The 17805-nt window shown below is 42.7% G+C and overlaps 1 protein-coding gene across 7 annotated transcripts in view; it reads right to left on the bottom strand.

The window, feature by feature from the left end:
* Positions 1–10897: 10897 nt before the first annotated feature.
* The window catches only part of TCF12 (transcription factor 12), a 178901-nt gene continuing 171993 nt past the window's right edge, over positions 10898–17805 (bottom strand). For all 7 annotated transcript variants that reach the window (XM_075431890.1, XM_075431888.1, XM_075431886.1 and 4 more), the window contains 2 exons: positions 14822–14975; positions 10898–13192 (listed from right to left, as the gene is read on the bottom strand). In XM_075431890.1, coding sequence (XP_075288005.1) covers positions 14833–14975 — 143 coding nt within the window. In that variant the 3' untranslated portion in view covers positions 10898–13192; positions 14822–14832. The remainder of the gene's footprint in view (positions 13193–14821; positions 14976–17805) is intronic.

A 17805-nucleotide genomic window follows, 5' to 3' on the forward strand; every position in this document is an offset into this window, starting at 1 on the left:
CAACATCAGGTGACATAAAACAAAAGTTAAACAAGCTCAGATGAGAGATGAGGAACAAATTTGAAACACTGAAGAAAAGTAACCTTAGATTGCAGTGAACTTTCCATAAGTTGTGGTAATTAAATCAACCTAGAATTCTAATGACTATGTATTGGTTAAATTGAGAGATATGGACCTCTATAAAAACTACAGGAGGTACTTTGCAGCTTGCAGAAGGTCAAAATAAATTATCATAATTGTCTCTTCTGGCCATAGCACCTGCGAATTTGTAGTGTTCAGCATAACACTGTATCCCAAGCCTCTTGATGTTTTTTGAAGCTGACAAAAAACTGCTAATCCATGGGTCAAGCAAAATACCTGCCCTTTCTGATGTTGCATATTTCTGACAAAAACAAAGTGGTAGTCTCAAGTGCAAAACAATCAGACAGGTAAAGTTTAATTTGAGGATCAAACCTAAAGAACTCCAACCTTGCTTGGCACAATTTTGAGTGTGTTTTGATGGAACCAGTCTGAACCCAACAAGCTCCCAGAGATAACAGTTGGTCAGTTTCCCATTTCAGAGGCAGTGTGAGAACTGAAAACTTCCGGATATATCACATGGAAATCAAACTTGCAGCAAACAGCAAACTTTCTGATAAAGGCCTAAGCCTAATTCTACTGAAGTTAATGGCAAACCGAGGCTCAAGGTGAAGAACAACACTGAGAACAGTTATAATCAACTCAGTCCCCCATTAGGACAGAAAAAATGTGAGAGGGTGCTTTTCGACTGGTGCCTGGGTTGAGAATTCATGAAGAGTGAGTTGCAAGGATCTCTGACACTGAACTCTTTAAGGGACCCTTGCAGAAGTTGATAACATTTGGCAAGGTCAGTGTGTCCCCAGTTAGCATGGCATTACCATGCCCAGCTGAGAACTTATGTGGACCCTGACAGCAGTTACCCTATTTATTTAGCCTCAAGCTATCTATGGGCTGTCAAAGCAAGCTGCAGCGAAATGGTTGTACTGGAGTGTAAACACACAGAGTGTGGCTGATGAAGTAATAGATAAAATAGAAAATGAGTAGGCAGAGAGGGGACAACAACTTTGCCTCTGTTTTCTAATCATGTGTAAGGACTACAACACATACAATGCTAAATCTATGGCATGTCCCCCCTGCAAGACATGAGAGAGGCAGGGAATTGATATATATGCTGCCTTTGTATGTTTCTGAAGCTGGCTGCAGCTGGAATGTGATTCAGTCTCAGATCAACAAAGAGTGACTACACTGGATTCACATGCACCAGTTGCAGATAAACACTCAAAATACCCGTGCACCACTTCTGTGCTACTGGAGCTATGTCCACGCAGCACTGTCATTTACACAGGCAGAAACTGAGCAACTTTTCTAAGGAACTTTCCTACTATTTTTCAGAGTGCAAAGGAAATGGACGGGAGACATGTTTGGTGTTCCTAAGCATCAGTGATGTGTTTTATAGAGATCCACTTCTGTGCTGGGTGAAATACAAGCAAACAGGAAAACCCACATTTTCTCCAATTCCTTGTTAAAAAAGTTAAGGAGAAGGCCGCATAACAATAATTACGCCTTCCTCTCCTTGACAGATGAGGTTAAGTCAGGCAGAAATGAAAGGACTCACCAAGGTTATGCCACACAGTCAGGATTTAAACTCAGAACTTCTGAACCCAACCCTGGTGTCTGAACCACACATTCATTTTCTTCTCTGTGTTCCCTGACAGTCTTAGGCCATGTGGCTGCTATTGGTGAAATGAGAAACAGGTGCAGATCCATGAACAGATGGGGGACCAGCCCTGGCTGATCTCTGGAGGATAATGCAGGGTTGTTTTCCGGCAAAGAGGATTCCAAAGAACCACAGAGGCAGCACCCCTGCCCTAAAACTGAAGCTGCTCTGCCTCACACTGTGTTATCTCCACTAGCCCAGCAAGTGGGAGTTTTGAGGCATGGTCTGTTGTCTGTCAGCAAAGGACGCTCCCTTACTGATCTCTCAGACTTGCACTATTGACATCTCTGTTTTTCAGGCATGCCTATAAACATTGCAGAAGACTAATTGCAATTCCATTCTTTGCAGTAACTGCAGCCAATGTTTCTAAGCTGCTGAAACATGAAATTTCTTCCCTTGAGTAGACAACTTTGGAATTTCTAACCCTGAAAAAATGCCATTAGTCATATGCAAAATCTTTCTCTGGTAAAATCACTAGTGGTATGGGACAAATCAGCCAGGTAAGATGAATAATATATTTGTTCTGGATCCATAAGGACGGATCTACTTTTAATTTCCAGTTCATGGGGAGCTGATGGCTTACTCCACAGTATGTGGTTAAACTAAGAACTTGGACTGCTTTCTCAGTGAGAGAGTGACAGTAGGTAACTAACAGGGCAATTGCCTGGTTCTAAGTGCAGGACAGAGTGCTAAGGTGCAAAGTACTTCCCTGCCATTTGTGACCCAGAGTTACAGTCCCTGCATGGTACAAGATACATTTTCCCTGCATGTGTCACCTGACACATCAGCCAAAAGTATGAGAGCAGGCATAGCAATCCTCAGTTTCCACAGCTCCACAGAGCACGTATCAAACACAAGATGATAACATAAGCAAGAGGACAGAGTATGTTTCGTCTTAGATATTACTGGTTCCAGTCTTCTCATAGGTTTCTTTTGCTTCTTCCAAAAACACTCATTTAGTGCTGTGTCTGAAAGAGATTAATTGTCCTTGCTAAAGCTGCTTTTACAGCAAAAAATGCATGTCCACTGGCGCCAAGAAACTGAAATAAAGCCTGACTATTTCCTTAGGCTCTGTTTAAATTGGGGGCACAAAACCTGACTTGCAACAATAGGCCAAAACCACATTGCTAACATACATGTATTTTGCTCATGCTAAACTGTAAATCAGATTGGTTGGGAAAATCTGTCTTATCCCAGTTTTAGTCAGGTTTTGAAGGAAAGCATTCTCCACATATGACACATAAAATTTAACAGCAAAGACCACCCAGGACACTGGGAATCTCAAACTGCTTGGGCCTCAGGTTCTCTGATTTGCTCTTCTCAGCTTCATGCATGTTCCACCTGAGAGACAAAAAAGAACATTTCCTCCATTTTGAACTTGGATTTATCGTCCAGCCAAACATTCACAAAAGGAGCTGGCCCCAGAGGTGGAATGTTCCCTAACCCCAATTGAAGCCAAGTAGGTATGTTATGGAGTCAGTCGTGACAGCACTTTATAGCAGACAGACAATGAGTTCTGGATCTCATAAGTACCTTACCTCCTGCAAATAAGTTCCCTTCCCCCATTCTTTTGGAAGCATCTCAGTCTGTATTGGAAACAGAGGATGTAATTTATTTTTATCGCCTTCCCTGTCAAACTGGCCAACTGCCACAGGATTCTGCTTTCAGCTGTAGCAAGAGGCAAGAGAATCACAATGAAGAACCATTTATTTCAGTGGCTCCTCCTCTGTTTCCTTATCTTATTTTGAGGCTACCTGCTGTGCTATCTTATCACTCTTTCTAATCCTGCAGAACTTCTCTGCAACTTGACCCCTCAGCAGAAAGAGCTGACCTGCTTAGACCTCCCTGCTTCTTTACTCCTGCTCCCTTACTCGCAGAGCAAGTTGCTCCTTCCTTTGTTACTTTAGGGCTCCTCTTTCACTGCCTGCCCTACCCCCTCACTCCTCCTTTTCCTAGCTCATTACATTGCATTACATTTCCTAGCTGAATGTACATTCAGCTGTGTGGCCTCCTTGGGGTATGCTTAATTTCTCACTGTCCAGCCTGCCCTTTGATGTCTGCTGAAGAAGGATACATCTTCTTTTCCATCTCTTCACATGTGCCTATTAATTACTCTCTTCAGAGAGACTGTTTACTGACTATCACTCTGTTTACAGTTGAATACAGATAAACATTTGGTCTTCACAGTTCCCCCTCTTCTACGCCACCCACCCAGTTTCCTTCCAATTGTTGCAAAATAGATGTCTCCAAATCACTTTATAAAGTCACAGATGCAATGTACTTACGTCTCCACATGCAGCCTGCTGCTCTCAAACACTCTTTTTGCTTCACTTACAGAGAAGTAAAGAAAGCCTTTATATTGGTATTTTTGTCTCCAGTTCTCTAATAAAAAAGAAGCAGTGAGGCTTAACAATTTGACCCTTCTGTTGCATGTATTCCTGCCTTGGGTATTGTAGAAAACCCAGAAAGATCTGTAAGCATCAGACTTCTGACCTGTGAAGAAATAATATGAACTCAGTGTGAAGTATAGAAGAATGCCCACAGAAATGAGAAGGGCTATCCTGTGCATAAACTGTGCAAATGTCTGTGGGATCAAGGGCCCATAGGCAGAGGGAATTTTAGTAGGCTGGGGGGGGGGGAATAAAAATTACTCTAGCAAACGTGTAGAAGAGAAGAATGATATGGTTATAACACAGCAATTCAGATCTAAGATGAAAAGTGCTTCAGATGTCCTTCTCATTCCATATGAAGCTTAAAATATTACAAAATAATATGAAATAAATTTAAAACAAATGTGGGCTAAATTATGGTTTTTTCCAATGAACAGATTATTGTCAATCTTTTCCTTAAAACAGTATTTGGGAAAAGGAAGGAAGCAGATACCTCAAAGAGTTTAGGAATTGATTTATGACAAGGTGTATGGAGCTCACTGCATGTGACCATGAGCTGGAAAGAGTGAGAGGAGGCTGGTGGGAAGCGGGTCATGCTTTTCTGCAGTTCGGCAGTGGAACAACCTGAATATCCTCAACCATTTCACTTGTATTTTGGCATGGCAAACTTGTCTGTACAGTTAGAGGCGGTTACATGTCCCATGGGTAAGGTTGTCTGCTACTTTCCAACTTCGGCTCCTGCTTTCAGAGCCTATTGCTTTACAGATTTTAACCGTGGGATCAAGTTTTCCATCCTGAGAATCTGGGCTGCAATCTTTTAAGATTTTCAGCAAAAATAATCCAGTCTTTCCAATAATTTGACTAAGAAGAACTGTTGGGTTGTGCATATTCCTTTTTTGTTACTGTTACTGAGGAATTTGCTTCCTGAGGAATATTGCTCACGAATTAGAATGATAACAGAGTCTGATGTGCGTTTGTACGTCCTATCAGGATCATTCCTTTGCACTGAAAAATTGCCTAAAAAAGCTACTGGTCCAGTAAGCATATTTTCAGCATAGGCTTATTAGATGTGGGTTGAATGAGACTTCCCACGTATTTACTCCCTCAAGCCCTCAAGGGGAGCGTAATGCTGCATGCTGAAACAAAGGAGAAGGACTCGCTCTCTGTTCTCCTGTCCCCACTGCTCTTTTCTGCATGCTGAGGAGGAAGAGTCAGCTGCTGCTTTACCAAGACGAGGCAGCCCCAGCACTGAGCCTGGAAGGAACGGAAGGCAGCACGCAGCTGGCTGGAAGGGAGGAGAAGGGCTGTAAGCCCTAAGGGACAAATCCTCAAGGATGGCCAAGGGCCCAAGGGAAGAAGCGACATGGTAAGGGAGGCAGCAGTGTCTCTGACCCTTACCTGTGGATGCTGGAAGGGACCTAGCATTGTTCAATCTCACCATTGCTCTTCACGCTGGAGCAGTGAACCTGCACTACACTAATCATTCCATTAGTTAATTAGCAGAGGCATGTACCTGGAAATTAAATGTTTTAACTTTGCTTATAACCGATCCCATTTGGAGACTGTATTTCATGAAACAGAAACTGGGGGTGGGGCAAGGCAGGGACAAGGGAGGAAGGAGCTCCAGGCAGACCTGCGGAAGCACGTAGAGACAGCTCAGTTTACATCGCCTTCCAGCTGGAAAGTGAACACTTCCAGAAACAGTAGAATTAACCAGTGTATGGTTGTGGCTATTTTTAATCAGCTATCCTGGATATGCAAAATAGCCACATCAGAAAAATGGCCAGCAAAGCTTAACAGACACATGTCATTTTTGGGTTCATTCACACTCCTCCCTGATACTTCTGTAAATGCAGACTCTGTTTTTATATCCAAGAAAACCTTTACGCTGAGAGCTTTATTAACACATTTGTTATACTTCTATATAACAGGATAATGATGACCAGCTGGCCACAGAGAATGATAGGCACTGATCTATATTGTGTTACTACCTTCATATTCTGTAGGCTGCCACTTTTTTTTTCATTTTTAGTTTTCTTGCCCTTTTGTTGTATTTGCATTTTGTAATGCTCGCATTTACTATTCTAGCATGCTAGGAAAGGAATGAGCAGTTAAAAAGCTTTATGTTTAATTACACTTTTAGCTATTAATTAGCCACGTAAACAAATTAAATGGACATATAATTAAACATTACACTTTCAAAAGGGTAAACTGGAAGCAGAGCCCATTGACTTAAAGCTGATATTGCATGCATTTGTCTTAATTAGTCAGGTAGTGTTAGGGATTAATGTACTTTAGCTGTTATATTCATAATCAGATACATTAGCATTTATGTCTTTGTAGCATACAGAAGATCAGTGAAGATGTGGGCTCTCTTCTCCTTGGTACTGTACAAAGAGAACTTCAAGTGTATCTGCAAGACTTAGTTATTTTCTTTGTCACTTTTAAAAGAAAATATTGTGATACCCTCTTCAGCTTTTGCAGGTGTGAACCGATCATTCTGATGACAATTCACAACATGATCCAAAGATTTCCCCTACCTTATAATTTTATATTTTTATATAGATTTCTCTCCTATAGAGCAAGTTTTCAGTATTTTGGGATGGGGGTTTTTCGTTCTAGCACATTGAGGTTCTAGTCTGAGTGAATGAGGCTGATACAGTAAATATCAAGCCCACAAATGCCCCAGAGAACTCATCTGATTTTGAAATCAGTTGTTTCGGCGGTCAGAGAAAATAATTTGGGAATAGTCTGGAGCACCTGATCTGATTGTGCAGCAAAGAATTGGTGATTGCTTCTGCGATATGCTAATGCTCCTGATACTGTTCATTTATCGGTGCTGGGAAGTAAAATGCAGAGTGATACTCTGCTCCTCAGACATCTCATTCTATAGATGAGTTTATAACCTTGTGTTTGGAGAGCTTATTTTTTATAACGATTGCTATAGACTCATGCATGTTCATCAAATTTCTTCAGTTGTATTTGAATATCAAAGACTACCCTTCTACAATTCCTCCACAAGTATTTTTTTCCTTTTTGCATCCTGGACAGAGATGATGTGCATTTAGTGCAACACTGTGTGTCACAACTTCCATGAGCAGAAGGAACCACTTAATTTACTTGTATATAAATAAGTAATCTAGCAAAACAGTAAATGTCTGTTCTGGCATTTCCAAGAGCCTTCCTTAGCCATTAAAATACAGTGAAGGGGGACAGAAGAAGCCTCAGCACAAAATAAGAAAGTAGGACCAAAAATCCACATTTCCAAGTTAGCAAGACACTATTGTGTTCATTTTGTACAAGATTTTAATGTCACATCCATTTGAGTATTTTCCTCCTGGATATTTTTTTTTGAGAGCGCTGAATCGTTGAGTTTACCAAAACAAATACAACTTAGAATGTTATTCGGAGCTTTGATAGAAGGAGATAGGTCCAGCTATAGGATCTGCATAGGTTTCTCAAGCTTTTCTGAAGTCTGGGACTAGCAGGGGTCTATGTCTAACATAGATGGGATTGCGCGTTATACTGTAAATTATTTTCTCATCTGTTCATCACAGTTGGCAGCAGTTACTGTTCTGACTGATGTAGTTTATGTTTAATTCCTTTCGTCTCTATACATTTCAGTGATACTGTTAAAAATACAGAGGATCTCTGCTGAAAATGAAACAGACATGGTATTCTTATTTCTCTAGTCTACCTGAAATAACCAGAATTCCAAATACTCAGCTCAGCCACTGACTTGCTAACAGATCTGCCCTCCGGGATCAGTTATGATCAACATTTTGAGAGAGCTTTTCATCTCACTTGGTATTTGGTATATTTTATTTAAGACTTTTTTTTTTATATCAGCTTTTATTTAACAGATGTTGTTAATTGCATCAAAACATTTGAAAAGTCAGGAGTAGGAGAGAATCACAGAATCACAGAATAGTAGGGGTTGGAAGGGACCTCTGTGGGTCATCTAGTCCAACCCCCCTGCCGAAGCAGGGTCACCTACAGCAGGCTGCACAGGACCTTGTCCAGGCGGGTCTTGAATATCTCCAGAGAAGGAGACTCCACAACCTCCCTGGGCAGCCTGTTCCAGTGCTCCGTCACCCTCAGAGGGAAGAAGTTCTTCCTCATGTTCAGACGGAACTTCCTATGCCTCAGTTTGTGCCCATTGCCCCTTGTCCTGTCACTGGGCACCACTGAAAAGAGTCTGGCCCCATCCTCCTGACACCCAGCCTTGAGATATTTGTAGGCATTTATAAGGTCCCCTCGCAGCCTTCTCTTCTTCAGGCTGAACAAGCCCAGTTCCCTCAACCTCTCCTCGTAGGGGAGATGCTCCAGTCCCCTCACCATCCTCGTAGCCCTCCACTGGACTCTCTCCAGTAGCTCTTCATCTTTCTTGAACTGGGGAGCCCAGAACTGGACACAGTACTCCAGATGAGGCCTCACCAGGGCAGTGTAGAGGGGAAGGAGAACCTCCCTCGTCCTGCTGGCCACACTCTTCTTGATGCACCCCAGGACCCCAGAGAATTGAAAGGGATTCTGTTTACAGCCCAATTTGCAGTTTCAGAGCCGAAGGCCTGGTCTGTGGGGTTTATGACCGACGCAAAGAATGCCAGGTGACTGCAACCAAAGAGCTGAGCTAGCTGGAGCCGTGCTGAACGGGTGCCTGCGGTTGCTTGCGATGTCAGTTGAACAGGGTATTTGTGCCTTCACCAGGAAATCAACTCACAGTACTTTGCAATGGCTTCCAGGCTCCAGTAAAGCAAATTATGGTTAAACAGTACAACCCCCCCCCCCCCACAAATGGCACCTTGACTTATCTGCTCTGTGACAGCAGAGACCTGAAGGGAAGAGAACAAAGGCTTCTAGCAGTCTCCTGTCAGCACCATTTTCCCCCTTTCTGGGAAACTTTTCCCCCGCTGCACTGGGCAGGTGAGCTGCAGGAAGGCAGGAGACAGGGCTGTGCCTCTCCCCAGGGACATGACGGGCTGCAAACCCTCCCTCCCTGGGTTAGTGAGGCCCTGCGACTCAGGCAGCTGCAGCGTGGCTCTCAGCTCCGGCCACATCTTGTCTGCACAGAGGGAAGAAAGTGTCAGCTTGCTCATTCCTCCCTGCTGGGCCTTCTTGAACCCCACTCTTCAAATGCTGCCAGGCTTTAAAATTGGGGCAAATCATTTCTTCCTTTTACAGGGCATTTTAGTATCCACAGGTCAGGTATATCAGAAAGCACAAGGTACTAGTGGTACAAACACAAGGAGTTTACCATCCAGTATCTAGGTTCTGCCATGATTCCCAGATGCTAACAGAGAAAATGTTGATTAATTCTTGGGGAGATGTTAACTCTTCTACAGATAATCCAAATCTTCTTTTTAACAGCATCTACTCAGTGCCAGAGTAAAAAAGACCAAGTCTATTTTAAGTCTTTCCCAGTGCTTTAGGTTTACAGGAAAGCTTTCCTACAGTATTCCAAATGCTCATTGTAGCAGAACTGTATCTAATGAAGCTATCCCAACGCGCACCTCTTCCACAAAGAAAAAAGAGCAAATAGAGAAAAAAGGACAAGTAACGAAAACAAGAGGATGAAGGACTTATGACCAGAAAGTATACGCAAACAGGAGAGAAGTAGTATGGTAAAGGTAAGATGAGGGGGAAATGCCATTTTTACTCTCTCTTAAAGAAGGGACAAACTTGTAGTAGGCCTCGTTCAGAAAGGGGACAGGATGGATGCTCCAAGGCTGGCTTTAGAATTGTTCCTGGAGTAAGTCAGAACTAAGGCGGCGCACTGGGCAGGGCACCAGGGCACCTCTTCCACAGCTGCTACTGAAGACGTGTTCACATGGCAAAGTCCCAGCTCCCGTGTTTGGCCAGGTCACATTAGAGATTTGCCTGTGGTGAAGTGCAGACATATTAGAAAAACCTGTCCGTATCCGCACACGGACAAGGCTTCTCCAGTGGAAACCAGATCTCACCATCCTCATTAGACTTGCCAAGGTTCCAAAGGACAGTACCCAGAGGTGGGAACTATGCGGGACACAGCAGCCATACTGACTGACCTACACCACCTTCAGCTAAACAGCGTAACCATACAGATGTCGTATCTCCATCTGCTTTTCTCTTTCATGTGCCTTTCCCAGGGATATTTTAGAGAAGGGCTCCTACAAAGCCTGCTTGTTACTTGAGGGTTTTGGCTTAACCAGCTGCAGACTAGGAACTGCATGAAGATTTCATCATTGTCTGTGTATGCCCTGGACATTATAGCTTCCATTGTCTTTTGTTTACACTCAGAAAAAAATTGTAGAAAATGTGTAAATTTTAATTTCAAGTTGAAGCTACAGACTTTTTTCCCCCTCCCCTCTTTTTTTTCGTAAAACTTAACGTAAATGCATCAATCAATTCAGAAGTAACTCAGCACTGAATGTCAAGGCATAAACGGGGCTCAGATCTTACAAACCTATCTCAAGGACAGGCAAAGTGAAGGAACAAGTTATGGCAGGAAGCACATGCCTATGGGATCAGCTTCTGCTCCCAGTTTGCCATCTCCCTGTGCAATCCCCTCCCTGGGCAGCCGCAAACGCAGGCCAGGTACTGCCCCTCCTCAGCTTGCTGGAGATTTCTGTGCTGCCTTCCAAGGGGGCAGCAACACCTCGTGCCCGCAGCTTCTGCTGCGCACCTTGAGAACGTATGTTGGGTTTTATTCCCATAAAGGCAGAAGCCGTTTTTGCCGGTGTTTTTCAAGCAACACATTACCTACAAGGAGAGAGACATTTAAAAAACTCACTGATTTACCATGTTAAAAAAAGATGGCACATTTATTGCTACATAAATGTTATATACATAGTGTTTTCTGTTACATTGACAGAAATTTTTCTGAACTTCTTGCTGCTGGTTGGAAAGGTTTATCAGCAATACCTTGAAATTTGACACAGGGTACAAATCTGCAATAAACCAACAATGGAAACTGGAGAACAAGATGAGAAGCAATTCATCTCGGACAATCAGCTCTTACAATACTCCATAGGTACTACACGGTATGCTAGAACCCTACTATGGTCTTAACAATGCTATTGTAAATTTCTGATATTAATGAACAGGTTATGGTAAATAACCCTACATTTTTACTACCTAATATAGTAAAATAAAGTAAGAAACTTTTTACTGAAAACTTTTTCGATTCAAAAATCTAGAAAGAGTAATATTTAGAATTCAAGAAATTTTCTTACAAGATTATTGTATAAAAGACTAGCTACAGTGAAAAATAAGCCAAATGTTTTTTTCTTTCTATTTTATGAAGGAAAGCTTCTGGGCATACTGCAAAGTCTAATATAGCCAAAAAGACAACAAGCTTAGAAGGAAAAAGGCCAGGCAGTGGCACGTGATCACTTTCACACGTCATAAGCAACAAATTTGTTTAGCTGATAAACACTGAAATGAAGAACAAGGCCACAGATATACTCAGGTGTTACTTGATGGTATATGCAAATTAAAGGAACAGAAATGAGTCCACTAGTTCCACAAACTGTTTTGTTAGGAACCATCCACAACAGGAGCTTCAATTCATTCGTTTATTTTAACAATCCAGCTTTTGTTCTCTCAAATTAAATGACTTGATAAAAATTACTGGTTTGTTCTGGTCTGTGTGTGACCCAACTGCCAGTGATGAGAGGTGCACCGCGTGAACAACCGCTCGGACAACCCTGGCTTAGGCAATTCCCTCCCACGGTCATCGCAGTGGAAGACAGTTCCATGGAAGTTCAAAGGGATTTCAACCATTTCAACACACCTGTGACAAAGGAATACTTATGGACACTGTTCCGGTGGAGAAACATTGAAAGGTTTAATGCTATATGGCTTGGGAGAGGGGGCATTTCTTTGCATTTGATTCACACTGGGGTTTTTTTCTCCACTGACGAGCCATACAAAAATGACAAGATAATGAACGTATACAGTAAGGAAAAACTGGTGACCATTGCTCTTATATTCCATTATGTAAGTAAGCCCACCTTACGGGTGGTATCATCACACTACCTGCCACGGTGAATTTAGGATTTTACTATTCACCAACATTACAGCCTGAAAAAAATCTCCTTTGTATTTTAATGCATTTTGTGCTTACGTACAGCTAACACTTTACATGTACTATATGTAGTACTTACTGCTCGGAAAACAAAGCAACTCTAACAAAGTAGATTCTCCCCACCCAATTTACACTTCACGTTACAAGCTTTACTATGAAGCCTAGAAGCCTAAAAAGGTTTTGTTTATAATTAGGAAAAAAAAATGTTTGAGGAAAGTCTGAGGGAAAATAAAAACCACTTTTCAAATCCAAGAAATGTTATGGTCACAGCTTTGCTCCCGCCTGCAGCCTTCATGAGGCCTCGCACTGGCTTGAAGCAGGGAGCTCAGCATGGAAGGGTAACTATGACCATAACTGTTCAGATTACCAGAGACCAAAAATAACATAAAAAAAGCTATACCAAGGAATAGTTTCCTATTGCATGGAAAACACTAGTCATATGGCAAAAGGAGAGGAAAGGACAACCAAAGACTTCTCCCTTCCTTTTTTAAGACACTAATAGGTATGTTGGGAATGCTACGGGTCGACGTTGTCACTGCTTTGTTCTCTGAATGTGAACAGCTTTAGTAAATGCTGGCATCCAGCTGAAATGTTCTCAGCTTTTAACGTGTTAACTTTTCCCTTTATATGTAGACCTTTACAGTTCCATAACAATAAATAAAATTTGTAGTTACAATGCATTTGTCAATTCAGTTTAGGCACAAGGCAACTTCCACAATGAGTGGAGAGATCACAACAGTCTCTGATTGTGCAGAAGCGACACACTGCTTGCAACAGAACGATATGTTCAGAGGACTTCAGGGGCTGAAACTCTATCTGAAGATCTTGTATCTTCAGTCCTGATGCAGGTGTTGACCAGTAGCTTTGATCATAAGATTGCATTTGGGTTTCGTGCTTCAAGTGTTTTCTCCTGTCAGGTTTGTGTCTTCATATAATGTTAGTTGTCTGTGTCCTTGTGAAGAAAGGTCACCTTCTGTGTATCCTACCAATAATTCTGGAATTCTAGAAAGCAATCACGGAGAAGAAAGGGGCATTAGGAGAAGAATCAGTAAGAAGTGTAGTATCAACACTAGAGAACTAATTTTGACGGTATCTTATGGCTTTTTCAGTCAGTTAAGTGCAAAAGAACACTCACGCTCCCAGAGGTATCCATCTTGAATAGGTTACATGGAACAGCTTGCTCTCAGAAACATCCTATCTGGACTCTCTGGGTACAGGAGAAAGAACTAGCTGCACATCTCCAACCTTTGATTTGCGTTTGACTGTTCTCCAAAACCAGCAGGAGATAGTAGCTACTTTAATTGCTGCTGTTGAACTCACGCATTGCCTTACACCTAACGAGCCTGTACAGCCTCTTCAGGCCAATGTCACACGTTAGTCATCTGACAAAGTTATTGCTATTAAAAAAGCAAAGATACAGTAAACTTTTGAAAGCGGTTCCCTGTCTTAATACAGCAAGAACAGACTATAAAGCCTGCTGTAAATCAAGCATTATCTGACAACTCAGCAGTAGCCTACTGCTCTGGTATGAAAGAAAACAAATTACAGAAATGCACAGCACCTGGTTAGGAAAACCCATTTTGTTTATGCAGAAAGAAGCTGCCTATAAGGGATGAGGAAAAAGTACTGACTGGAGTAAGGCTTCGTTGAAATGCCTTTTTGCTGCTTTCTAAGGACCAGGGAACAATAAACTTACACGGGATACATTCTGGCAAGACGCAGGCCTCTACCTGAAGCTAAGACAGAAGCAAAGCAGCCTATACACACAACACCGAAACACCTCCCCAGACATAGCATTCAGTAAAGTCATGCACTGGCATCCAACTCAATCTCTTCCTTTTTGAAAGTGACAACCATTTGACTGTTCTAAAAGACATGGAATACCAAGAGTTTTTTGTTCTCAAAAGCAAGTTTTTCCCAATTATTTAAGAAAACCAACCAACCAACACCCCACCAGAAACCCAGAAGACTAATATTCCTGTAAGGCCTCCCCATCAGCGTGTTTTAAATGAACTACCGCATATTGGATGACGTGGGGCTTCTGGAAGCACCCATTTATCCTGCAGAGCTGGAAACGCTACTTTTTAAATCTTAACTATCTCCATTGACACAGACTGTGAATTCAGCCAGTTAGCAATCTCTGCTGGGCAAGTGACAGGAGTTAGAAAGACTGGCCTCAAGCCAGGCAGCAAATCTCTTGGAGATGAGAAGGCCCTCTCACTGTTTGCATCAGCACTAGCAAACAATACATGGATTTTTACATGAACTGATGTGATATTTAGACCATTTAAGGATGTATAATTCATCTCTATTATGCTTGGCTTATCTAGCAAGCTGTTAACTGTTCCTCTGATGTCATGCCAAGAAGGCCACCTGAGCCAAGAGATGTAGCCATTGGCAACAATGCATGGAAACGAAGAGACTTTAACAACAATTTCTCGGGGTTTTGTTTTTTTATAAAACTAAACACATCTGCCTGCTGTTGCCCATGCTCCGAGATATAAAAGCACTTTGCGGCATGCAGACGTTCGGCGGCAGTGGCAGCTCAGTAACCAGGAATAACCACACCTAGATCTCCCAGCCCTCAGCCAACACAGAGCACCGAGCGCCATTCCCTCCGAGCAGTCGTACCTGGCTGGTGCTCACATATGACCCATAGGGTTGGTAGCTTCACTCAGGCCAGGGTGGCTTCCTGGGTGTGCTGTTGGCGGCTCTGCCGATACGGCAGAAACTTTTTCTTCTTCCCTTCTCTTAAGGCAGGCTGCTTTAGGGTTTAGGTTGCGTTCTGTAACAGAAAAATGATTCTTAACATCCCATACACCGATGGCAAGGGGAATATCGATACATTACCCACTGCAGTAAGGACAGCTGTGCAGCTTCCCTCTTCGGACTGCTCACATCCCCATGCCAAAACACACGTGTCTACAGCTGCAGACAAGCACTACCGAAAATGCTACCAGCCATCTCCGAAGCTGGTATTAAAAAAACTCAACAACTTTACCAGCTGCCTGCACACACCTTCGAAGAACTTTTAAAAAGTACCGCCTTTGTCACCAGCAGTTGCTGAAGTGCAAGATGAGAACTGTCTGTCATTCACAATGTAATAAAACAGGGGTTTCTGTGCTTTGTTGGTACGTTGAAGTCACACCAACCCTACTGACATCGCCCTAGTTTTAATGATGTTACCGCTTCTTTCTTCACCTTCAGTATCAACCTGCTGTTAGAGCAGGGGAGGAAGGCTCTTCCTGCCCTCAAGCCTGTGAAATCACCTTGTGCTCATCTTGCTCAAACTGAAAGAATATGACGACAGTCACAGAGAGCCGAAGGATTATTTTTTTTTTAACCATATTTTCTCTGACATCGAAGTCAGCACTTTACAATAGCCAGCTGTGCAGCAGCTATCAAGATGTTTCCAACAGTATGTTTCCAATTCCCCAGTTAGCTTCAGCAGATGTATACTTGGATCTAGCTTTCAGATAATGACAGTTTCTAAAAGGCAACAGTTTCTGTTCTTCAAAATGGCTTTTCACGAATCAAAATATAAAAGATGTAAATTGCAACGGCCAGAAAGACACATAAAAGGTATGTAATACCTTCTACCAGCATACGTTGCATTTAGTCAACACTTTGAGGTATTTTTCTAGCCATTCTGCAGTTTAAGACTGCAGATGCAATTTTAACTGTTAGGAGACTGCCAAAACTGAGCAGCCAGCACCGGCCCTTCTCTTGCACTGCACTGGCGGCCCCTCTAGTAATTGCAGTTTGCTGACCCCCAGGCATTTTACAAGGGGTAGAATCTAGCTAATCCGTCAGCAGCCATTTTGGACGGACTTGCTAATTCTGCTTTCACCCAAGTCATTAGCAACAGCCTCCTACTGCACTTCCCGAGGATGAGCACTCTCAAAGAGTTTACAGGGCAGGGGGGGAACCCCAACATGCTAACTTTCCTTAATCACAGTTTTCTTTGTTTCAGTGTGGCTTGCCTTGATGTTTTAAATAAGATTTAATTATGTGGAAACTCTGAAAGGGATTTAATTTACTGTGATACAGGAAACAGAGATAAAAATGCTAGCCTACAGTTAGAGCTTAAAATCCAAAATATTTATTTCTGAATAGCACCAACCACAAAATGAGACGCTCTATCACCAGCAGAGAGGAAATGGCTCACACAGTTCTCTAGGGCCCTGCCAGAGGCTCCTCCGGGCGCCACACAAAGCCCTGGTCGCTCACTTTCAGAACAGGTGCAAGGAAAGACAGGCGAGCTAAAACGGGGAACGCAGCCTCTCCGAGGGCACTGTGTGCTTGGGACAGGCTTCCTCAAACGCACAGAGCGCAGCGGGTGAGGCGCTGATGCGGGGAAGGAAAGGCTCTCAATTTACACCGCCTGCAGAAAAGCTCAAATTGAACCGTAAGCGCATTTAGAAAAAGATTTCTACCGGAGATGTAAGGTTCAAAACCAACCTCCGACCGAGGCAAAAGCGATTTTACTGATTTTCACACAGAGCTTTCTGTGGATTACAGAATCTGTGAGAGCAGGAAGATGGACTTGATGGTTTTTAAACATTAAAAACATGCTTGATTAATGTTATTCTGACTTCATAATATTCAACCTTACCTTCCAGACTACAGCAAACATTTTGAGACCAAAATAATTCCCGAGATCGAAGTCTCAGAGATGCAAAAATGGAGCTTTACCATGGCACTAGTCAGTGTCTCAGCTGCGGAGTAACTAGTTGCACTATAAGCATTGGTAGAGCTCTGACTGGAGACGGCGAGTTTAAAAACTGGGTCAGTAAAACTCTGCCTGAAAACACAGCACCTCATCCTTACTACACACTACCTAAGTTTGCATCAAGTTATTCACTTTGTCACTTTGAATTAACTTTCAACAACTGCTTTGATCTCCTCTGCAAAAAGCAAGCAACAAATTAGGAAATGGAAATAAAAACAAGGTATGCAAAAATAAAACACTGACATTATTCAGGGTCATCAGCGATTCCAAGATGTAACACACTAAGCAAATGCAACCACTGACATCATCCACGTCTGAAAGATGTTTCCACCTGATGCCCTTCCATCAGCAAGGCGCCACGGCAGATGGTTCGTCCCCAGTCCAGAACAGCCGAACATGGGGACGCCCACCTGCGTGAGCGCCAGCTACATGGAGCAGAGCCGCTCGGCTGGCAGCGGCCTACAGCCATCACCCAGCCCGACCAGCCCAGGGCCGCCGACACTTACAGCAAGGTGCCTCACAACTTTAACGTGAGTTTAAAGGCAGACTCAAAGTCAGCCACAGCTTCATCAACACCTGAGAACGGAACAGCTGAAGAACTAAATGTGATTCCTAGAACTATCTTTCCTTCAGAGAGAAATGCACAAAGAATTCTTCCCTCTGCACCTACCCACAGGCCTACTGTTTCTTTCCTGGAAAAATCTAAAGGAATCAGGGAAAAAAAATACATGCAAAACCAGCCCTGATTCAATTGAAGTTGAAGCAGGTTTCCTCCCTGCTCCCCAGTGTATGTTTAATGCAAAAACCTAAGTAATGATCCTATGAAATTCACTACCTTTTAGTATTCCAGTGATGTGGGGTTCATCTTAAAACAGATCTCTTA

This window comes from Opisthocomus hoazin, chromosome 10, assembly GCF_030867145.1.
Source record: "Opisthocomus hoazin isolate bOpiHoa1 chromosome 10, bOpiHoa1.hap1, whole genome shotgun sequence".
In the NCBI taxonomy this organism is placed as follows: domain Eukaryota; kingdom Metazoa; phylum Chordata; class Aves; order Opisthocomiformes; family Opisthocomidae; genus Opisthocomus; species Opisthocomus hoazin.